The sequence below is a fragment of the Crinia signifera genome, chromosome 2, assembly GCF_055691185.1.
Source record: "Crinia signifera chromosome 2, ASM5569118v1, whole genome shotgun sequence".
NCBI classification, from domain to species: domain Eukaryota; kingdom Metazoa; phylum Chordata; class Amphibia; order Anura; family Myobatrachidae; genus Crinia; species Crinia signifera.
This window is the reverse complement of record NC_139218.1, coordinates 83,657,587-83,682,735: the sequence shown is the minus strand read 5'-3', so window position 1 is coordinate 83,682,735 and position 25,149 is coordinate 83,657,587. Positions and strand designations below refer to the sequence as shown.

The window sequence follows — 25,149 nt, the reverse complement described above, 5'->3', positions numbered from 1 at the left end:
TATGTGACTTTATACCAATCCCTTTATAGCAAAAATGTATCAAATTTAAAATATACAGAAGATGACAAGTATTTCTTCCCATTCTTCCCTGGGGGTACTCTGCAGACCAATTGGGGGTACTTGAAAATAACATTGGTAATGGCGGAAGAAGGAAAAGTCTTATGATGGCGGCAGAAGATGACAAGTTGTGTCACTTTTGGTTCTGTCTGCAGCGTCATTACTGTTTCCTTGTGCTTTTGCCTGACCAGCAATCCACTAGGAGCTACCTATGCTGCCCTCAAACATCTGCCCTGTGTCAGCAGCCGAGAAATCAGTGGCATTAATCCTACAGGCATTAGTGGGAACCTTGATGACAGTACACAGCCAGCGGCCAGACTCAGAGGATTCCTGACTGCATACTACTCCTCCACTACTCCTTAATATAAGGACAGGCATTAGTACACGCATACTGCTCACTTCCACTACACTCGTAAGTACTGTGGATATTTCAAATTGAGATGAGGGGGTACTCATAAATTAAAAGTCTAATCAAGGGGTTCGGGAGATAAAAAAGTTGGGAACCACTGCCCTAGGTGACTGAGGATATATCTGCATGTCTGGAAGACACACCAGGGGGGGTAAAACCAATGATTGAGGATCTAAGTAGATTAGAGGAATGGTCAAGAGCATGGCAACTACAGTTTAATGCCAAAAATGCAAAATCATGCACTTGGGTCTCAAAAATCCAAAGACTAATTATAGTATAAATCGGGGATAATCGCGTGCGATTTTACCTGATTTTAACCGCTTTCTCGGCCCGGATTTGGGTGAAATCAGGCCCAAATCACATAATTTATGGAGACCTTAAGGGGCTAAATCAGCACCCATTGTACAAGTGCGGAAATCACTACTTGTCAATTTTTGCACTTCTGTACAGGCTTGCACACCAGAGCGTGCATGCACGAGCACTGAAACTGCGATCTAAGGGCTGTCGGGAGGAGGTGATATGTTGTTTTGGGGGCAGTACGTCGGCATTGCGGGGATGCAGTCCAGACAATGGAGCAAGGCTGTGCTTAATATCAAAGCACTTGCATTATAGCAATATCTTGCATTCACATTGCAGGGAGAGACCCAGTGCTCGCAGTAGCCTTGCCCTGTGCTGGGTGGTCCCCTGCAGCTGAACGCTGTGGCTTTGTAGTTTTGCGAATCTTCAAAACTACAACCCATACTGAATCAGTCCCTATATTCTAAGTGGGTTGGGGAACTGGATGTTACCTTTTTGTAACAGAAAAGACTCTTGGCTGTCTTGGTAAAACTGTAAGGACCATACATACACATAATCCCTCCATAGCCGGTCAGTAGGTTTCATTTCATTCATCTGCACAGAAATTCTTCCCCACAAGCAGCTTATATTTATTTTGAAGGTTTCCTGTCACAGGATCGTTTGCTCAATTTTGGATGCCGAAAGCAGTGTGAGCCTTCTCAGTCTTGCAGCTGCACAGCTGAGGCAATATGGAATTGTTGTTCATTTCCTAAGGATAAGAAATAATTCATGGGTTTCGAGAAATTTTGTTTCCATAGTGACTTCAGCCATAAATATATATTGGGTTATTTAATTCACTCTCTTCAAGTTACTTTTTATTGTCATCTATTTAATACCAAGTATACTTGATATTCTTTGGGTGACATCAGTGGTTTGCCAGCACTGGGATCAAACACCAATGTCTGCATGATATTCAGATTGGTTTGATTATGTTAAGGCCAATGCAGAATTTGAATGTGCTCAGAAATATGGTGAGATGCATACAGCTGCAGTGTATGATATATGCGTACTTGCGAAAGATATTGTACATTCATTACATGCTGGTTTGCATGGGCGTTATTTGCATAAACTATGCCTACAGAAAAGATGCATAGTGCTTTATAGCCCTTTCAGACATAAAACCCCGGCTTCAACGCAGCTAGGACCCGGGAAACCCGGGAGACCAAAGCCTGAAGCCGGAGTTTCCTGAAAGTGTCCCAGTTTACACATGGTAATTCCCTCACACATGGTCACCCTTCACACCAGATCTTCCAGCGTCCAGTGACTCAGGCTTTTCACTAAACCCCAGACCTTACAATGAGTCTTCCAGCGATCCGGGTCTTAGGGCTTACACTGACTGGGTCTTCCAGCTGTCACGACTTGTGACTCAGGCTTACCTGTTCCTGGCGCAGGTACTGGCTGGACGTGAAGCGCGGAGGATGTATATAGCTCTTTCTCATGAATAGAGAATGGCAGTGAAAACTACCGTGGGTTGATAGAACTGGATGACCGGAGCTGGAACGGGACTGAGTGATGAGTCTGGAATATCTGGAACCGGAACTGGACTGGAATTTAGTAGAGGAACTGTAGTTTGCGCTAGACGAATACTAGAGGGGTAGGCTGGTGTTGGGGTTGAGGGAGGCACAGAGTATCAGACTTCACCGATGGTTTGGATGCAGAGTGTCGGACTTCACCGATGGTTCGGATGCAGAATATCGGACTTCACCGATGGAACCAACAGGGACGCTGGACAAGTAACAAAGGAGCCTGGAGCTGAGGAGTAGTTCACTGAGGTTGTAGCAGGAAGCTAGCAGTCACAGCAACTAGAGAGTTGCTCAGGCACTTGACTGCTGCAGCTGACTGGCTTTTATACCTACTGCCTTCTGAGGCAATCAGCTACAGCTGGAGGGCTGGAAAGGGACCTCATTGGTCCGTTTGGGTCAGCTGACCTATGGGCAAGATGGCGGCGCCCAGGTGAGGCGCAAGTGTGGGCAGACACCCGTGCTCCCCCGCAACCCCGGAGGCCGGGACCCCAACCGAGGACCCAGAGGAGACCACCGCAACTGGAGCCCCAGCCACCGCTGGCAGCCGACGGGAAGGAGAAGACCACCCGCAGCACCACCACGCGGCGCCCCTGACAGGTAAGTGCAGCTGGCGGGGCCACCGGCGGGCAGCAGTGCTGACACCAGCTTCACATATATCCCTGTTCAAACATAGGTATTAACTGGTCGTCACCCTTTACATCAGATATTCCAGTCATTCTTCCAGTTACTCCGGGTCTTTTGGCTTACTGTGGGTGCTTGGAGATACTGTAGCTGCCGAGTGACTTCTTAGTCACCCTGCGGCTGTGAGCACCGGCCCCATGAGAAGAAGTAATTTGATGGTAAGTAACCATCGAATGATTTCTCCTCTGTGCAGCCGCAATGTGAACTTATATGCACATTCGCAGCCATGCACTTGAGTGTTCAGCCAGGGGAGGGTGTTCAGCGAGGTGGCGTTCAGCCAGGGGGGGGGGGTGTTCAGCAGGGTGACGTTAACCTGCTCGCTAGGCTCCGTAAACGAGAAGGTCTGAATTGGGCCCTGCCAATCAGCTCCTTTTAGGCATGACCAGGATCAACAACAATAACGGTTGCAGGGTTGCAGACTCGGGACTGTCAACCAGGGTTAGACCCTTACAGATAATGGGGTTATGCACTAACATCCAATTATTGACGCAAACGGCTTTAATGCATTCAATAATGCAGTTAAAAACCCGATAATGGGGTTTATATCACATTTACTTGTAAAAGTACTTTTGGGGAAGCTGGTTAATACGCCACTCCACATCCTGAATAAGGCCCTAGAGACTGAAACGCGTAGATTGGAGGATAGCTACTACAGTCTACTGGCAGACCCAGTACCCCCATTGATGTGACCCTCCAAGGATACCTCCTATGGACTAAAATTCCTCTTGAAGAAGGAAGGTAATCCCTTAATAAATCCCAGCAAGCAGGTCACAGGGCAAGATTTGCAATAGTCTAGGTGGGACAATACAAATGCATGTGCTAGATATTCTGAGGGAATTAAGTGATTGCTTCTAGCTATGTCCCTCAGATGAAATTATGAGAATTTGGTGGAGCCAAACTGTCTCATCATTAGTCCCTGTCCCCAACACAGTGAAAAAGCTTTTATTAGTAGGTCTGGGTTCCAGTCATTTAGCCCCACCCCTTCCGGTGCCTCCAGCCCTCCCCTTAATGAACGTCCCAGCGAGTGTGTAACTTGCCGAAGGAAATTAGAATAAACAGAGAACACTGCAGATGTGAGAGGTTTTATTAACTTACTTGAGATCCACACACACTACACGATCTACACCACCGCCAATATTGGCGGCGGCAAGATGCCGGCAGGGAGGTAGTGGTGACGGGGTGAGCAGGGGCAATGAAATGTTCAGACGAAGGAGGGGGTCATTAAAAATGCCCGGAAGCCCATGGTTAATGATGATGAGTGTACACACTAGACGAGATAGGGAAAGAAGGCCCCTGCTGAGCCATATATTTTACTTTCTTGTCTAGTGTGTAATGTCTAGTGTTTATTGAACCAACCTTGTAGCTAACATTTTTGTTTGTTCTGTTCCTCTGCTAATGTAGCAGGATGATTTATTTTATTTGTATTAAACCATGTTCCTTGTAATTATTGGGGCACCGTGAATGCACCTTTTCTAGCAATTAGATGTCATCTGATTCTTCCATTAGTGCAGCTTCTGCACCATCTAGTCACACTATTATGCAGGTAATTACATTTATACAGTATACGCACAGACAACCATGTTATCAAAAACAAACATACAAAAATGAAAAGTACACGGTAATGAAGGAGGTGATGGCTTTTTTTTTTCTATTTTTATTTCCACTATATACATTTTCCGGCCAGACCAACATTTTCATCAATATCGCTTCCACTTTTTTCATGGATAGATCCTAAAAGCAGAATGCAGCAGTATACTGTACCTTCTAGGCAGTGACGTGCAGTGAGGTCATTGCATGGGGAGGCACTGACCTCACCACCACCACCCCCCCCCCCCCGGACATGGCGGTGCTACATATGCACCCCCCCCCTCCCACCACCCGGCAGACTCACCTGTCCTCGGCGGTGGCGGCGGCCAGTCCTCTCGGCGGTGAGATGGGCGAGTGACATCTGCTTTCTCCCTGCAGGCGCCGAACTCCCCGCTGCCTGCACTGCTGCATCTCCTCTCCAGGGCCCTGCATGTATGTGATTGGACAGCGGATCCAGCACTAGATCTGCTGGCCCAATCACATCTGGGGGCGTGTGTTTATACTGGTGCCCCTGTCATTGCGGCATCAGTATAAGTGCCGCTTCCCCATTCATTTTCAATGGGCTTTTACAGCCCATTGCTGCACCCTGCCCCCTGCCCACCCCTACCCGCCCCCCGCTGCCCGGAGTTTTAATGTTAACAGCGGGAGGCACCTCTCCCGCTGCCTCCCACTCTCACATGCAGCAGTGGGAGGCAGCCGGAGAGGTAGAAATGATGAAAATAATAAAAGAAGATATATAAATATCTTCTTTTTATTATTTTCATCATTATGACAGGGGAGGCTCTGCCTCCCCTGCCTCCCCTGACTGCACGTCCCTGCTTCTAGGTACCAAATAGGGTCATTTTCTGAAAGTAAAGGTGGTCATACTGTACATTAGAATGATCTCAAGATGGATTGTGTGCACATCGTGAGGAATATCGGTACGATTCGCAGTTCCACGGCTCAAGAGGTCGATCATTGGACCATATGTGCTGCACGTATGATCCATCGTCTTTGCTTGCTGTCGTAAGAAGATCGTATATCCTTTTAAAGCACATATGATCACTCGTTCGATCGCTCTTATGACCTGCATATGATCAGGTTGTATGCAGGTCGTTCCGATGTATGGCCAGCTTAAGATGTATACTGCACCTGCTATTATGGAATTACACTGAATTATGTGACCTATGGTTATGTTCCTTCTTGTATGCAGATGGCTAATAGGCAGTGTCTAGGTCAACAGTCAGTAGGTTGACAACATATGTCAACATGGTCAAAAGGTTGACATGGATTAATAGCAAACCGTAGACAATAATATACATTGTATTTTATGTAATAGTAGTAATTCAATTGCATTGGTAACATTGTATCTAATGAATGAATATATATATATATATATATAGGGTGTGTGGTGCACTAACAGCGCTAACACTTACTCAGTGTTCTCCCAGTGTTTTACAGTTTAACAATACACACTGTAAATGATAATTACAATGTACAATAACATAAGTGAAAAAACACTCCAGAAATTATGACTGTGTCGTCGGAGGTCATCAATTTGTCCTAATTTCCGTAGGACCAAGAAAGTTCATATAGCAAAGTGGTATGACCTCTGCGCCTTCAGTGTTTTTACACAATTCGTGATACAGTAATCCTTCTCAAACATTGATATATGCGTACCAGCAAGTAGGTGGGTGCTCGCATGTAGCAATGTCTTTCAATCAGACGATGTCACTCCTTCATCTTTTCTCCTGTCGGCACGTCTCAGTGGACCATTCCGGACATGGGAAAAGTGGCAGGAAGGATTTATTAATATAAGTGCTTATTTAGTGACTTTGAAAAAGGTTTTTCTCATGAGTGCTTTGTGCATGAGAAAAATAGTTAGGTGAACTACGCCACCTTGTGGTGTATACAAAAATACACGTGTGAATCACCTTGTGAAAAAAATAGATTAACTTTCTTAAAAGTCAGACTCACACTCGGAGTATCTCGGTTCTGGTATCGTTTCCAGCAAGTGTTCTCCAAGAGCCTTAAAACCAAAAAAGTCTCCCAGAGAGGGAAGAACTCATAGCGTGATATTGCTTTTGTAAAAAGTACATTTATTCAAAAAACAACATATAGCGGTTTAAAAATACATAAAAACAGTAACAAGTGAACCCGTACATAGGTAAAAGAATTTGTAGCTTATCTGGTATTGATGCCAGTAGGGGATGGAGAGGTAAATTACCTCTCCATCCCCTACTGGCATCAATACCAGATAAGCTACAAATTCTTTTACCTATGTACGGGTTCACTTGTTACTGTTTTTATGTATTTTTAAACCGCTATATGTTGTTTTTTGAATAAATGTACTTTTTACAAAAGCAATATCACGCTATGAGTTCTTCCCTCTCTGGGAGACTTTTTTGGTTTTAAGGCTCTTGGAGAACACTTGCTGGAAACGATACCAGAACCGAGATACTCCGAGTGTGAGTCTGACTTTTAAGAAAGTTAATCTATTTTTTTCACAAGGTGATTCACACGTGTATTTTTGTATACACCACAAGGTGGCGTAGTTCACCTAACTATTTTTCTCATGCACAAAGCACTCATGAGAAAAACCTTTTTCAAAGTCACTAAATAAGCACTTATATTAATAAATCCTTCCTGCCACTTTTCCCATGTCCGGAATGGTCCACTGAGACGTGCCGACAGGAGAAAAGATGAAGGAGTGACATCGTCTGATTGAAAGACATTGCTACATGCGAGCACCCACCTACTTGCTGGTACGCATATATCAATGTTTGAGAAGGATTACTGTATCACGAATTGTGTAAAAACACTGAAGGCGCAGAGGTCATACCACTTTGCTATATATATATATATATATATATATCTCTTATATATTTAGCCAGATCTGTCACTCAACCCCTGTGGAGAACGTTCCTGTGTAGAACAGTTTCACTTTCATGTGTCTGACGTTCCACCCCCTTGACATCACCTCCCCCCGCCCAGCCAGGGCTACAGTACACGCCCACCATCCACCATTACTCCACAGCCACCATCCACCATTAGGTCGACATGTCATTAGGTCGACAGCTCATTAGGTCGACAGCTCATTAGGTCGACAGCTCATTAGGTCGACATGTTTTTAGGTCGACACTGCCATTAGGTCGACAGTCAAAAGGTCGACATGGGTTTTTTCACTGTTTATTGAGCCGACATGTGCCGACAGGCGGTATTTCATGCCCTACTATCCACTAGGGTGTGGTGGGAGAATAAAATAGTGTGCCGAGCGCAGCGAGGCACCGTGCCCGAAGCATAGCGAGCGGCTGCGGTACACTTAAAACTGTGTCCATGTCGACTGTGTCGACATTTCGGCCAAAAAACAGTGAAAAAACCCATGTCGACCTTTTGACTGTCGACATAGACTCTGTCGACCTAATGGCAGTGTCGACCTAAAAACATGTCGACCTAATGAGCTGTCGACCTAATGAGCTGTCGACCTAATGAGCTGTCGACATAATGACATGTCGACCTAATGGTATGTCGACCTAAAACCATGTCGACCTATTGAGCTGTCGAACTAATGGTGTCGATGTAATGGCTGTCGATGTAAGTGCTGTCTAATATCCGTCCCAGACCCGACCACCCCCTCCCGCGATTCGCTGGACCTCCGCGACCACCCCCTCCCGCGAAACGCGGGACCCCCGCGACCCTCCCGCAAATCGCGGGACCCCAGCGACCCCTCCCTCCCGCGAGCCCCCTCCCGCGATTCGCAGGACCCCTGCATCCTCCCCTCCCGCGATTCGCGGGACCCCTGCGACCCCCCCTCCAGGCATTAAAAGGGCCCCCCGCGACCCCCCCTCCCGCGATTCACGGCACCCCCCCCCCCTACTATGATTTGCGACCCCCCTCCCGCAATTCGCGCCGCCCCCTCCCGCGATTCACGGAACCCCCCGTAGCGCCCCCCTCCCGCGATTTGCGGGCCCCCTCGGCACTTTTCGCGATTTGCGACCGCCCCCTAATTCACACATTCGGGGACCCCACCTCCCGCGATTCATGCCCCCCTCACGCAATTCACGGCACCCCCCACACCCCCCTTCCTGCGATTCGCAACCCCTCACGACCCCCCCTCCCGCGATTCACGAAACCCCCCGTAGCGCCCCCCTCCCGCGATTTGCGGGCCCCCTCGGCACCTCTCGCGATTTGCGACCGCCCCGTAATTCACACATTCGGGGACCCCCCCTCCCGCGATTCATGCCCCCCTCACGCAATTCACGGCACCCCCATACCCCCCTTCCTGCGATTCGGAACCCCCCACGACCCCCCCTCCCGCGATTCATGCCCCCTCCCGCAATTCACGGACCCCCGCACCACCCCCCTGCGCCCACCCTCCTTTGATTCACGCCCCCCTCATGCAATTCACGGCAACCCCCCACACCCCCCCTCCTGCGATTCGCAGCCCCCCCACGACCCCCGCCTCCTGCGATTCATGACCCCTCCCGTGATTCACGGACCCCCTCACCACCCCCCCTTGACTCACGGCACCCCACGCGCCCCTCCCGCAATTCACGGACCTCCGCAACCCCCCCTCCCGCAATTCACTAACCCCGACAACCCCCCTCCCGCAATTTGCGGACCCCCCTTCCCACGATTGAAGCCCCCCCGCGCCCCCGCCCACGATTTGCGGACCCCCGCCCCCTCCCGCTAACCGCGGATCCCCACACACCACCCCCCCTCCCGCAATTTGCAGACCCCCCAGACCCCCTTCCGACAATTCCACCCCCCAGCGGACCACCGCGGCCCCCGCTCCCGCATTTCACGTACCCCCGTGACAATGGGGGATCCTGTACCACCACAAGCAGGTACCGCCCCTAGGTGGGAAATCCGGTCCTGGCTGCCGCACTGCAGGTTTCCCCACTGCCCTCTGCACCAGCGCCACAACTTTTATCAATGTCTTGCCCACATACCACTATTATACAGCCTCCTGCTCTCATGCACGCTCACTCCCTCCCAGTGGGAGGAGATGCTCACCCACTGCCGGGAGCTGCATACTGTCCCCCACCCTCCTCCAGTTCTAGGGATGCCCATCGACCATCAATGATTTTCAAATAATCGATGGTTTATGGCCGATGTTGAATACTTTTGCCATCAATGTGGGAGGACACTGCCCTGCCTCCTGTTCTCCTGCCCCGTAACTTCCGCCAGTGGAGACCCGCTCACCCTGTGTTGCCCACATTCCCCTATCATGCTTTACCGCCCAGCCTCCTGCTCTCATGCACCCTAACTCCCACCCAGTCGGAGGAGACACTGACTCCTGTATTTCTGTGCTGCCACGCTGGACCCTCACCCACTGGCAGAAGCTGCACAGTGTCCACCACCCTCTTTAGTCCCCCGTATGCCCACACACCCCTATCACTACCCAGCTTCCTGCTCTCCTGAACCGTAACTTCCACCACTGGGTAATCGCTGACGCTGTGTTGCCCACATACCCCTATCATGCCTCATATCCCAGCCTCCTGCTCTCATGCACCCTAACTCCCACCCAGTAGGAGGAGACACTGACTCAGGGCCACCGTCCGGTACTCCTGTGCTGCCACGCTGGACCCTCACCCACTGCCAGAAGCTGCAATACAGGGCATCTTTCATACAATTCTAACCATATTTCTCACAATACAAATGTTCACAAATTAAGGGGCGTAGCCCCTTACGCCGGTGTGAAGAGCGCCCGTAGGGCGCGATGAATCACCTAGTATATATATATATATTTTGTCCAGGAATCCATACACTCATCCAGGGATATGTATAAATACGGGGCTTCCCTAGGGAAAAAAAACTTTCCAATAATAGCAACAAGACCGGTTTTTAGTCTATCCAATCATATCTAGTACAGGGCAATCATCATACTGTATAGAAAGATTTTTTTTCAACACTAAAATCGGAATAAAGAATATTTATCGATCATTATAATATATTATGTTTTTTTATATATACATTTTTAGTGCAAAAATGCTCCCAATCCTGATGCCTCATTCAAGCCTTGCGGGGCTATTGTATCAAGGCGCATAATCCACATATACATATATATATATCCAGGGGAAGGACCGACACTCAATCCTTGCTATTGCAGCGGCTGCCGAGCATTCTAATGAAATTAAATCCAGTAGAATAGAAATGGCGGCACTCGCAGACTTGTATAGAAATCAATCCTTTATGTGGTTAAAAAAACATGCAATACAATCCAACGTTTCGGGAACAAGCCCCGTATTCAAGGTGCAGGAGTGACAAAATACTTCTTTGTATTTTGTCACTCCTGCACCTTGAAAACGGGGCTTGTCCCCAAAACGTTACATTGTACTGCATTTTTTTTGACCACATAAAGGAATGATTTCTATACAAGTCTGCGAGAGCCGCCATTTCTGTTCTACAATATATAATTTGCATGTCATTATAACAGGATAAATATGTAACTGTGCCTTTCTGTTATTGTTTCAGGAAACAAAGGAGATTGTGGCAATCAAGAAATTTAAAGACAGTGAAGGTATGTGTCATGCTGGGCTATGTGCTGTGCTATCTCACGTCTGATTTACTATGGATTATGTACGGTAAACCCCTTTCACACCGCATCTCTTAAACGGTATATTACCCTTTAAGTGCCTTTTTTGGGGGGGGGGGGGGGGTTACGGGTAGGACCCTCCATTTTAACCGTTTTGCAAAAACGGCTTTTTAAAATGGTAAAGTGGTTCTGCACCTTTCAGACCGCACAGATTACCGCTTTAAAACAGTTAAAAATCGGCAAAATACTGTTTTTTAAGTGCGGTCTGAAAGGGGCATAACAGAACAGTGACCCTGTGATTTACCCTGTTTTTTGCCTTTATTTGAATATAGAATGAATAGACCCTTTAATGCTTTTACACTTCTGTCAGTGTTATTGTGGGATGCTTCACTGGTTGGTCCCCTGTCAGCAGAGATGATGTCACCATCACCCCTTTATGCTTACATTGCAAAAAACAAAATCTCTATAATTATTCATGTAATGATGTTATAAAAACCAAAGAGTTTATTTAATAATAGACAGCCACAATTTTGCATATTTTTTTTTAATTAACCCTTTGAGTGCCAAGTGAATTTGTCAAAATAGGTGTAAAACATTGCCAAGCAAACAATTGTATTCGCCATAATGACTTGTAATATTTTCCTTATAAGGGAAATATTTTTTTTTTTCTACACATGTTTTATTTGAATTTATATAACAAATGTGAGCGACTGGCATATTTGAGTAGACATTTTTAGCATCTCTCGCTGAGATGTTGGCACTCAAAAGGTTAAAATGAATATGAGCAAGAGAGTGGTACTCATAGGCGTGCGCACGGGGGGTGCCAGGGGTGCACAGGCACCTCCTAATGACTGGCACCCCCGCACAATTGCAGCACCTCCTACTAGTGGCCGCTGGTCTGGGAGGAAGTCCCCAGTCACCACAAAGCTGCAGCCGCTCAGAGGGGGAGAGTTCTGCGATTCGCGGGTAGAAAGGGGGCGGGGCTTAATGCCGCGAAATGCCCGCCCCCATCTGATCAGCTCAATTCAGGACACAAGGACAGGTAGTGTGCTCTCCCTCCTGCCCCTCTCCCTAAAACTCTCCCTCTCTCACACACTCTGCCCCCCCCTCTCTAAGACACTCTGCTCTCCCTGACACTGATACCCCTCTCCATGCAGTCTGCCCCCCCTCGCCATGACACTCTGCCCCCTCTCTCCCTGACACTGCCCCCCCTCTCCCTGACACTACCCCCCCCCCCATATGCATGGCACTCTGACCCCCATCTCCATGGTACTCTGCCCCCCCCCTTCTCCATGGCACTACTCTGCCCCCTCCTTCTCCATGGCATTCTGCTCCCCACCCCTCTCCATGGCACTTCCCCCCCTATCTCCCTGACACTTCTTCCTCTCTCTCTTTGACTCTGCCCCCCCTTCTCCATGGCACTCTGCCCTCCTTCTCCATGGCACTCTGCCCCCACTCTCCCAGACACTGCTCCCACTCTCTCTCTGCCCCCCCTATCCATGGCACTCTGTCCCCCCTCTCCATGGCATTCTGTCCCATCCCCCCTCTACATGGCATTCTGTACCCCCCCCCCCTCTCCATGGCACTCTGCTCCCCCCCCCCCCCCTACATGGCACTCTCCTCTCTCTCTCTCTCCTGCCCCCCCTCTCCATGGCACTCTGCCCTCTCTCTCTGACACTGCCTCTCCATAGCACTCTGTCCCCCTCTCCATGGCACTCTGTCCCCATCCACAGTGTGTCTGGCGCATGCGCAGAAGCTAAAGAAGGACACTGGGGAAGCAACCGGCAACATTTAAATTTACAAGGCTGGCCGACATCTGGCTACACTGATTGTTGCCTGTCCATGTCCAGCCAGTCCCAGTATGTCCAGACCACTGCCCCAGTAAGTTAATGGCAAGTGCTGTGATACTGTGCTCCAGCCCTGCGTGTGCTGTACCAGAGACCTCCTGAGCCCTCCAAACCCTGACATCAAGCATGAAACCCCTAGCAATTAACATGTAGGTAAGCAATACTTATGAGGCATCATATGTAATAGCCCTTATGGTGTGTAGTATAATATGTAATGGGCATTAAGGCATGTGGCATAATGTGTAATGGGCATCACGTATGTCAAATAATGTGTAATGGGCATCATAGTCTGTGGTGTAACATGTAAGGGGCATCATGGTCTGAGGCGTAATAGGCATTACAGTGTGCGGAGCAACATGTAATGGGCATCACAGTGTGAAGTGCAACGTGTAATGAGCATCACAATGTGAGGCGCAACATATAATGGGCATTATGGTGTGTGACGTAATGTGTAATGGGCATTACGGTGTGTGATGTAATGGGCATCATGGTATGAGGCGTGATGTGTAAAGGGCATCACGGTCTAAGGCGTAACGTGTAAGGGGCATCATGGTGTGAGGGGTAATGGGCATCACAGTATGAGGCGCAACATGTAATCAGCATTACGGTGTGTTGCGTAATGTGTAATGGACAGTACGGTGTGTGGCGTAATGTGTAATGGACATTACGGTGTGATGCGTAATGGGCATTATGGTGTGTGACATAACATGTATTAGGCATTATGGCATGTGGTATACTGTGTAATGGGTGTGTGACGTGTAATAGGCATCACGGTGTAAATGTTTGGCGTGAACTGTCCCTATTTTACAAAAAATTGGCAAGCCCTGGCAAAATGTGTAATGTCCGTAATGCCATACGGTGTGTGGCATTATGTGGAATGAGCATTACTTTGTGTGGCATGTGTGATGGGCATTATGGTGTGTGGCATTAAGTGTGATGGGCATTATGTTGGGTGGCATAATGTGTGATAGGCATTACTGTGTGTGCCATTATGTGTGATGGTCATTACTGTGTGTGCCATTATGTGTGATGGGCATTACTGTGTTTTCCATTATGTGTGATGGGCATTACTGTGTGTGGCATTATGTAGAATGGGCATTAATGTGTGTGGCATTATGTGTGATGGTTATTATGGTGTGTGGCTTTATGTGGAATGGGCATTACAGTGAGTGCCATTATGTGTAATGGGCATTACAGTGTAGATTTTTGCAGCTTGCCTTCGGCATGCAATGTCCCTGTGTCTAGTATATGTGTGGGAGAATGATTCACGCTGAAGTGCATATACATAAATAAGTCACCTTCTATTTAGTTTGCATTGATGCCCAGTAGGCGGCAATGGACACGCCCAGTAGGCGGCGATGGACACGCCCCTCCAATGGTGCACCCCCTAAGAAAATGGGCTGCGCACGCCTATGGTGGTACTAGAAGTATACCTGGCATTCACCCCTCATGCACCATAATGAAATGTTCCATATATAGTACAGCCAGTGCTCAGTACAAATGATTAAATGTCAGAATATCTCTACTGGATGATTGTGTCATAGCCCACACTTGTGTGTACTTTTCTTCATCCCACAATGACACATTATTTCTTGTACATAATTGTACTAAATTGTATACATGAGGCACGAAACAATGACCATTAATTTGCATTGTATGTTTGAGTGAAAATGAGTGGGGGTGCAATTCAGTAAAGGCCATTAAGGTAGGTAGGGGCCTGGACAAATAAGTCCTACTGAGTAACAGAGATGTTATTGCCTTGGAACGACGTGCATGTGTACTGCTTCTCTGGAGTGATATAGCTCCATTATTTACACCTTTAACATGGATAGAAAACAAAGGTTATTGGATCCTAAAGCAGCATATCACATGTATATACTGTATACTGTATATCTGTCTAGTGTCCATTTGTGTGTCTCGGGCTTACTAGTTTGTATATATAATAAATATATATATATATAGCAATAGTAGTATAGCGGCACTCTCGGGAATTAACGACACAAACACAGCAATATGCTTAACGTTTCAAATCGTGTTAGGATTTTTCATCAGAAGCAACTTAGTGAGTGTACAAAAACAGAATAAATACCTGATCCAAGACGGTGCACAGCCGGTCAATCACGACTGCTACTTCCGCCGGCATCCACGTGTAGAACTCGGCACTTACTGATGACGTCACCAGCGTCCATCATCTGCTAGGTGACGGGTGTGTCACGTGACCTCCTATTACCTGCAACTAGGTTGCCTGGCAACATCCCAGTATACCGGAACTACGTAGTGGCCGGCGTCCATCAGTTGCCGGGAGACCAGTATCTACAATAAACAAATATGTGTAAATATATAAAAACACACAATAAACAGTTCCTGCTTGAGAAAAATGTCACACAATTAATAAACATAGGCAATAGATAGTTTAGAGAGCGATAATACATTACAAAAATATCAAAGATAGGAATTATCTATCTAACTGGCTCCCTAATTTTACATGGGAGAAAGAGTTTAAATATCCACAAAAACTGATAGAAAATGAGTGACCGCTGTAGATAGCTAGAAAAAACTATTGACATTGAGCTGCTCATTTAAGCCATGTGGACTGACTGTGCCCAGTGTGTATATCCACCGAGCCTCCCTCTGAAGGAGGATTCTTGCTCGGTCTCCACCCCTAGGGTTAACTGGTACCCCATCAATAATTTTATATCTGATTGAGGCAGGGTTATGTTTCATAAGACGGAAATGCCTTGCTACAGGCTGTTCCGTATCCTTGCCCTCCGCTGCTAGCCTAATGGCACTTCTGTGTTGGGCCATTCTCTCCTTTAGTTTACAAGTGGTTTTGCCCACATAGGCAAGGCCGCAGGGGCATTTTATAAGATATATGACATAGGTGGAGTTGCATGAATATACCTGTTTAACTTTGTAGATTTTACCTGTTCGGGGGTGGGAGAATGTGTCACCTGTTTCTAAAAAATTAGATTTTTCGGACTCTAACAGGAAGGTGATGGGCAGAGCTAAAAGATTATGGCCAGTGGTCAACATGGATCCGGAACTTCCCCTTCTTAAGGACACTACACTTGTCCCTTGCTATCGCAAGAATAAAAGTATTAGGGATTGGCTTGTTAAAACCGGGCCCATGAAAGCAAAAAAGGAACCAACAGCCCATTTTTTAACAAAAAAACCAGGCAACTATCGTTGTCTGGGATGTGCCACCTGTAATTTTTTAGAAACAGGTGACACATTCTCCCACCCCCGAACAGGTAAAATCTACAAAGTTAAACAGGTATATTCATGCAACTCCACCTATGTCATATATCTTATAAAATGCCCCTGCGGCCTTGCCTATGTGGGCAAAACCACTTGTAAACTAAAGGAGAGAATGGCCCAACACAGAAGTGCCATTAGGCTAGCAGCGGAGGGCAAGGATACGGAACAGCCTGTAGCAAGGCATTTCCGTCTTATGAAACATAACCCTGCCTCAATCAGATATAAAATTATTGATGGGGTACCAGTTAACCCTAGGGGTGGAGACCGAGCAAGAATCCTCCTTCAGAGGGAGGCTCGGTGGATATACACACTGGGCACAGTCAGTCCACATGGCTTAAATGAGCAGCTCAATTTCAATAGTTTTTTCTAGCTATCTACAGCGGTCACTCATTTTCTATCAGTTTTTGTGGATATTTAAACTCTTTCTCCCATGTAAAATTAGGGAGCCAGTTAGATAGATAATTCCTATCTTTGATATTTTTGTAATGTATTATCGCTCTCTAAACTATCTATTGCCTATGTTTATTAATTGTGTGACATTTTTCTCAAGCAGGAACTGTTTATTGTGTGTTTTTATATATTTACACATATTTGTTTATTGTAGATACTGGTCTCCCGGCAACTGATGGACGCCGGCCACTACGTAGTTCCGGTATACTGGGATGTTGCCAGGCAACCTAGTTGCAGGTAATAGGAGGTCACGTGACACACCCGTCACCTAGCAGCTGATGGACGCTGGTGACGTCATCAGTAAGTGCCGAGTTCTACACGTGGATGCCGGCGGAAGTAGCAGTCGTGATTGACCGGCTGTGCACCGTCTTGGATCAGGTATTTATTCTGTTTTTGTACACTCACTAAGTTGCTTCTGATGAAAAATCCTAACAAGATTTGAAACGTTAAGCATATTGCTGTGTTTGTGTCGTTAATTCCCGAGAGTGCCGCTATACTACTATTGCTATACTACCTGCCTGCCGAAGAAGGCACCCGGGGCTAATCTATATTTACAAGGGGTGAGTGCCGATACTCTGGACTCTATATATATATATATATATATATATATATATATATATATATATATATATATATATATATATATATACTGTGTGTGTGTTCTGGTATTTATCACATTGTGGGGACCGGAATCTGTTTACACAGTCAAGTCGTGGGGACCTCATGCGGTGTGGGGACCAAAAACCTGGTCCCCATAAGGGAAAGCTTTACAAATGATTACAGGGGTGTACTCTTAAGGTGCCACTGTGATTTTTAGCATTGGCCCATAACCGGTGTAGCCGAGAGGAATGCCGGGCCCCGGTAACATTTTAGGGGAGTGGCCTAAGTGTGGGAGGTGTGGCCACCTCCTGTGCAAGGCCACGCCCCAAAAATGTTTAGAGGGGGGAGAAAGAAAACTGTAATAACTCTAAACTCAGCAGCAGCAGCACACACCTACAGCATGTGATGTGCTTAAACTGGCACGCTGTCAGTGAGATGCTCATGCTGAGCCTGATGTCAGCACAGCTCATGCTGTAGAAGTGTGTGCTGCTGTTGCTGCCCGGGACAAACGGAGGGGGAAGGGAGGGGTCGGACCAGGGCCCCTGCCGGGCCCCTCCAGCAAGCCTGCCCTGCCCATAATGCATGTTTACTAGTGAGTTTGTGTGTGTGTGTGTGTGTGTGTTGATTCATTGCACCCCCTTATAGTTTCTGGTTGGTAATGTCTCCCATACACACATATTCCAAATATGGTCAGGTACCACCCACTTCCTGGTCCCCGCTTCAACTGCAATATACATTTTCTATTGAAGGTGGTTGCAAAAGGTTTTCTTTTTTTTTTTTTTTACAGGAGTTGCCTGCTAAGGAGCTAAAATGTATACATTGTAGCAAAAGTGGAACACAGGATACATTCATTTGTATAACAAACCAATATAATCAGTGTTCAGCCCTTAAATAACACTAATTAGCTTTAATTATTATTATAAATTAGCTAGCTAGTTGCATGCAATTAATTGTTAAAGGAATATAATTTTGGAGGGTATATGGTCACTAGGTCGACAAGGGGAAGGTCGACATGCATTGGGTTGACCACTGAAGGTAGTCATGTCTGAAGATCGACATGAGGTTAGGTCGACAGTGACATTAGCTTGACATGGGCTAGGTCAACAGTCAAAAGGTCGGCATGGTTATTTTTTTAGCCGACATGTGCCGACAGGCGGTATTTCATGCCCTACCATCCACTAGGGCGTGGTGAGAGAATAGAATAGTGTGCCGAGTGTAGTGAGGCACCGCGCCCAAAGCATGGTGAGCGCAGCTAGCCATGCGAGGGGAAGCGGTGCACTTTAGTCAACTGTGTTGATATTCGGGATAAAGAATAAGTGAAAATCCCCAGACTGGGTTTAAAAAGGGACAGTTAGAAGCTGATTGGCCGGTGATAACGTACCAGGCACTTTGGGGCAGATGTATTAACCAGCGTTAAGTGCAAAAATGCACTTAACGCTGGTTAACTGGGGGGGATTACGTCTTCAAGGCGTTAATTCACCCCGGCCGCTTCGCCAGCTCAGGGCTAGCGTTGTCCTATCCCCCACTATGGGGACAACGCTAGCCCTGCGTCTGGCTTGGGCTGCGCTGGAGATCTCGCGGTTTTAGCGAGATCTCGCGCATGCCCAGTAAGCCGGGCAGGGGGGGCGACGGCGACTGCGCATGTGCGGGGTGGCGAGGGAGCCGATAAGGAGAGCCGTTAACGCTGGGGATAACGGCTCTCCTTATCGGCTTTGGGGGGGTTAATACATCTGCCTATAACGTTTGCCCGCTTCTCCACGTTATGCTGGAGAAGCGGGACTCGTTATTCTCAAAACGTTATAGGCAGATTAGTACATCTGCCCCTTTATCACTTCTCCTCCCTTATCACTGATCCATACATCTACCCACTAATGAATTAATTTAAATAATTTTCAACCAAAGCTGTTCTAAATAAAGAAATAAAGTCGAATCTGTACCCAAGGGAACCTGTTTTGAATCAGTAACTCTAAAAAATAAAAAAAATGATAGAGCTGTTGAGATAATAGATAGGGCCAGATGTATCAAGCTACAAAAGTGATAAAATGGAGAGTGATAAACAAACAGCCAATCAGCTCCTACCTGTTATTTTCCAAACCCAGCCTGTAACATGACAGGTAGGAGCTGATTGGCTGGCTGTTTATCACTCTCCATTTTACCACTTTTTGAAGCTTGATACATTTAGCCCATAATGAGCTAAAGTATGGCTTTGGCCAATGGAAAATAAGTATGCAGCAGTGTGTGGATGCAGAAGGGTAGTACATAGAGGAGGAATGGGATTACAATTTCATTAATATGATGAAAAATCATAATACTCTGTATTATCCCCTGTCAGTGATGCGCTTCACGACTGTGGAATTCATATCACTTCCGGCAAGCGACAGCCTGCCGCTTTTCTCCCTGCCTTAGACGCACGGACGTCAGTGCATTGACATACATCCGGCGGAAACATGCGTTCCATTAGACTGGAACGCATTGCATTGATAGCGGGGTTGATAGCGGTGTTTTTTTAATGAGTAATTTAATATTGGCTGTACGCCTATTTACAATACTTTTGAGCCATATGTTAAGTTGGTAGGTTGAGCACTTATAGCACTTTTTGCCCACTTCCGGTTGGTTACCAACCAGGAAGTGGGTGTGGTAAAAATTAAGGGATCACATCCATAAATAATGGCCCAGTGCACTGTGTGTGTACACTACCTGGTGCTATGGGTCCATTTGTTATATCACTGCTGTCTTGACAAAGGTCCCTGTGGTGGACCGAAACATCGACAATTGTTGCCATATCTTATGGAATAACCATTTCTTTATAATTCATTTGGTGAGTGCCTACTTCATCCAAGATTATGTCAGTCCTGAATTCCAGGCTTAATTTACGACAGGAAAATAACCAACAGCATATAAGAATAAATTCTAGATGATTAGTGACAGGTGTGTTGGTAACTGCTCACCTATAAAAGCATAGTCTGCTGTGAGCTTTAGACCAGATAGCATGCCTGGAATCAAACATTGATGTGATAGCTATGTGTATTGTAGCCATTTTGAGGGATAGTGTTAGGACCTGCAGAAAAGTGGGGTCCTGTGAAGGGGGCTGCAGGCTTAAATGCATTGATCAATTCATGAACTAAATCTCCACTATTTATTATTATTATCAGTTAATTTAGAGTGCAGAGCCCCTACAATTTCTGTTTAAACAATGTGGTCACAAGCCATAGGGCACCCCAAAACTAGGAAAGGTGAGTGCTGATGTTTAGTGTATAATATATATATATATATATATATATATATATATCACACAAAATCTCTAGAATTGCGCTAAATGCTGACTCTCGGTCGCCTATAACACTTGGTCCTCTACTAGTAGAACCCCACAATCCAAATCACCCTACAATAGTGTTATATGGCGCCCTTACATAAATTTAGAGTTGAACTAATTTCTGTTTCTCCCAATCCCTATTTGTCCAATTTGTACACACTAAGATTTTTCTTTCATGTAAAATACATTTATTGACACATACATAAAACATTAAAACCAAACTTTTTTGCAGTTAATTCTTGTCTTTGGTATTATCCTTTGATTATGGATGATATATATCATAGTCAATAAATAGATGCGAGAAGAAACAAACAGCGGCACTCGGGGGAAGTTTTTTTCAAAGTGTAATAAATACCATTCCCACGTTTTGGGGTGGTTATGCCCCTTTGTCAAGGTGTGGGTTTAGCCTAACTATCATTTTCCAAACTCAGCCTGTAACTTGAAGCTGATTGGCTGGTGTGTTATCACTGTCTACTTAATCACTTCAGCAGGTTTAATAAATATGCCCCTGAGTCGTTTATGAGTACATTTTATTAATAAAATCTGTTTTTTTTTTTTTACATGGTCAGATTGAAGAAAAGCAGAGAACATGACATACTACTGCTGAGATGCAATTTTGCAGTCTGAGGAGCACTAATTTAAAATTGAAACTCAGATTTGTTCAACCACATAATAATACATTAAAGGTTTTTGTTGCTTTGTGGGTATTACAAGACACTTAAAAGATTAGCCTGTAGTGTCTGTAGTAGATTTCTTCATTACATCACACATAAAAGTTAAGATGATTAAGGAGGGTTATGGTGACACACCTGGATGTTGTTAGTCTGAATTTAAATGTTCCTTTTATAATATATTAAAAGGGGCAGTTGAAACATGTCTTTTTACTGTTTGTCCATTTTAGGCCATTTGGCGACCTAAAGGATAGAACTACTAGCTTAGATGCATAAATCAAAATTCATATCTCATTGTGGTTCATTGATTTCTGTATATTTATTTATTCAGTACTTCCTCACCTTTGCGGCCATTGCTTACGCTACAGAACTTATGTACTGTACACCTTCCTGGGTCCACGCCACCACCCTGGGTCCACGCCGCCCTCCTGTGTCCACGCCACCATGTATTACCTTTAGTAAAGTTGTGGCGAACAAAGCAGAGCGTTGCCACCGAGCCCAAAGCGTGGCAAGCAAAACGAGACCGCAAGGGGACGAGGTGCTCCTTACATAGCGGTTAAGTAGCGGCTAACATAACTGACGTAGCGGTGGCCGCAAAGATGAGGAAGTACCATTTACATGTTTGAGCGGCTTTCAGCTCAAACCCGCCCAGTGTGTATGGCCCGGCAATGAGCGGTGAGCGCTGCTGCGCGCTCCCGCAACATCGCGGGGAATGCCGTTCATCTGCTGGTTATACCAGCAGATGAGCGGCTTTTAGGACGGCTTTGCATAGTGCTCCCTAATGCAACGCCGTCCTCCCCCCCTCCGTCAGCGCCGGGCAGGGGGAAAGCTGCTCAGTGTGTATGCACTGAGCGGCTTTCCCCGCATCGATGATTGACATCATCGCTGTCCATACACGCTGGGTATAGTCACAGTGTATGGACCTTTTAACCTTTTTCCAAAAGACAGAGAGCCTGATTCAGATTTGTACGCAATGCCGTTGGTCATGCAGTGGAGCATTTATCAGTAGACTGGGTACTTGTGAATTATCCGGGCTGCCGATTTTGTCCTTAAGTTTAGTAAACTTAAGGACACCCGACCGACGCAATGCCTGCGATTTACCCCCAAATCGTGGGCATCGCGGCCGTTATAAGGCGTCCGACGCGATGCCCACGATTTCCCATAGACAGTAATGTTAAAATTATTACAGTAATGTTAAATGATGTGCAAAATAAAATGACAATGTGAAATGGGCCAATATGGCCATTTCACATTGGATATGTTTTAAAAAAAAAAGTTTCATGGCCACCCACGACCGTTAACGCCACCCCGCTATTGACGCCAACCCGAAGCGTGGCGAGCGCAGCGAGTACGCGTCCTCCGACCTTTTCATACCCCTACTATCCACGTCGGCGTGGAGTTGAGAACAGAAAGTGTGGCGAGCGCAGCGAGCCAGCGCGCCCGAAGCGTGGCGAGCGGCCGCGGATACCTTCACAGGTATCCGCGTCCCCTCGCGGGCTTCACAGGTGTCCGCGTCCCCTCGCGGGGCTCGCTGCGCTCGCCACGCTTCGGGCTCGGTGGCTCGCTGCGCTCGCCACACTTTCTATTCTCAACTCCACGCCGACGTGGATAGTAGGGGTATGAAAAGGTCGGAGGACGCGTACCGCCGCCCCTCGCGGGCTTGCTGAGCTCGCCACGATTCGGGTTGGCGTCAATAGCGGGGTGGCGTTAACGGGGCCATGAAACTTTTTTTTTTTAAAACATATCCAATGTGAAATGGCCATATTGGCCCATTTCACATTGCCATTTTATTTTGCACATCATTTAACATTTCTGTAATAATTTTAACATTGCTGTCTATGGGAAATCGGGTCCATCGCGTCTTTTAACATTAATGTCTATGGGAAATCATGGGCATCGCGTCGGTCGCATCGCGGCCCCTTATAATGGCCGCGACCGATGCGATGCCCACGATTTTTCGGGCGCGATGAAAAAATCGGCAGCCCGGATAACTCACAAGTACCGTAGACTGTGCACCCGCCAAGGTACTCTACCGATACCACCTACAATCATCAGCAAAAATATAGTGCTATGAATTGTGGGAGGGAGGAGGGCCCCAAACCGGTATCTTACCTAGGGCCCCATGAGGTCTAAAACCGCCTCTGCTTCCCATTCTTTCATTAAAAGGTAAATGGTTACCGAATCATGTGTTAATCATGTGTTACTAAAATGACACTAAAATATTTAAATATCTACATTTTTGTCCCCAATGCAAATACTCATATATTATAAGAAATAATGCTCATTTAGATTGTATAACCTATAAGCTTTCATCAGCCCGGAATAATAGCTTGCACAAAGTTGCATCTTTACTTCGGTCATGTTCTATGTAATATGCTATACAGTATGTCAGTGATTTTTGAAAGATCAGAAAAGTTTATTGCTTAATATTAATGCTACTTAATGGCTGCTATATAACATGTATTTCCGAGCCTGCCTATACATCCACTAATAATGCATACATAATTTATACTTTCCTACTTTCTTCCTTCCTTCTGCCCCTTGCTCAAGGACCCAGAATATCAATCTCCCTATTCTGCCTGTCACGATCTGGCAGATCTGGACATTCTTACCACTTAAGTGTTTTTCCAAGCTACCACTGTGCTACAGGCCCAGTTTACAACAATACTGTTTGCGTTCAGTGCGTTCAGCATTCCCTCCTAAGTTCACACAATGCTGCTGTCCGCGCGGCTATACAGCATCCTCAGCCTGTCATACCTGATGGTCAGTCTGTGCTCCTCGTGGCTTTAACACCGCTGTTGTTGCTAGGCATGACCACGCTTTTGTGGCTGTAAGATCTACCCAGAAACTGGTGTCTTCAGCAGGTTTTGAGAGAGTAGGCAAGTACAATGTACTGTACACCCATGATGTCACACATATTCCTTTCCCCTAAATGAAGTCCCTCAACATATTTATTAGAGGATTAGCACGTCATTATAGATCCGGGAGAAAATAAAGGAATAGCAGTGGGTTGTAGAACCTGGAATTGGTAAAAACAGATTTTTTTTATCCTGTTTCACCATAGAGTTTGACCATAGAGTTTGAGGGTTGACTTGTCCAATATGTTGTTTAATGGTTGGCAAAGTGCTGTTTTTATTTTCAGCCTGTAAATCATTGGATAGTATTATTGGGGCAGATGTATTAATCTGCCCCTGACGTTTTTAAAATGCGGGCACCCGTTATGGCCAAATGTATTAATCACCCCCCCAGCTGATAAGGAGATCTGTTATGCCCAGCAATTTCCCTCCCCCCCCCCCCCCCCGGCTGACTGTAATGGGCATGCGCGAGATCTCGCTATTACCGCAAGATTTCCAGCACAGCCCGGATCCAGCAACAGGGCTAACGCTGTCCCTGCAGTGGGCATAGGATAACGCTAGCCCTGAGCTGGTGAAGTGGCCGGGGCGATTTAACGCCTAAGTGGCTGTTAATACATTGCCCCAGATGCGAACTACTGGGGGGGATTGCAGGGGACAGCCCTGCCGGGCGTTACTCAGCGGGCTGTCCCTAGCGCTCATTAGGTGCGCTAGTAATACATTGGAAAAAGTGTAATCCCCCTCAGTTACAGATGGAGCTAGGTCCATCATTGCAGGGGCTGGCAAAAGGATCGCCAGCCCCCACCAGCGGCCAGCTCCCGACAGGGGGCGCGCACGCACGAGACGCCTGCACGCCCCGTGGCAACGGAGCTCCCTGCCGTCGGTCCCCATCGCCGCCCCGGCACCTACCCCCCTAACCTTGCCCGTCTCCTCGAAGCCGAGACAGGCAGGGACCCGCTGCCCAGCCGCGAGAGACTTAGTCCCAGTCCCCTCCGCCGGCGCTCGCCAGAGGGGAAGTTCTGGTGGGCACCAGGATTGAATGACAGGC

General features: G+C 46.7%; 1 protein-coding gene across 9 annotated transcripts in view; it reads left to right on the top strand.

Annotated features, from left to right (window-relative positions):
• The window catches only part of CDKL5 (cyclin dependent kinase like 5), a 325,745-nt gene that overhangs the window by 166,879 nt on the left and 133,717 nt on the right, over positions 1-25,149 (top strand). For all 9 annotated transcript variants that reach the window (XM_083172507.1, XM_083172502.1, XM_083172506.1 and 6 more), the window contains one exon: positions 11,050-11,095. In XM_083172507.1, the coding sequence (XP_083028633.1) occupies positions 11,050-11,095 (46 nt within the window). The remainder of the gene's footprint in view (positions 1-11,049; positions 11,096-25,149) is intronic.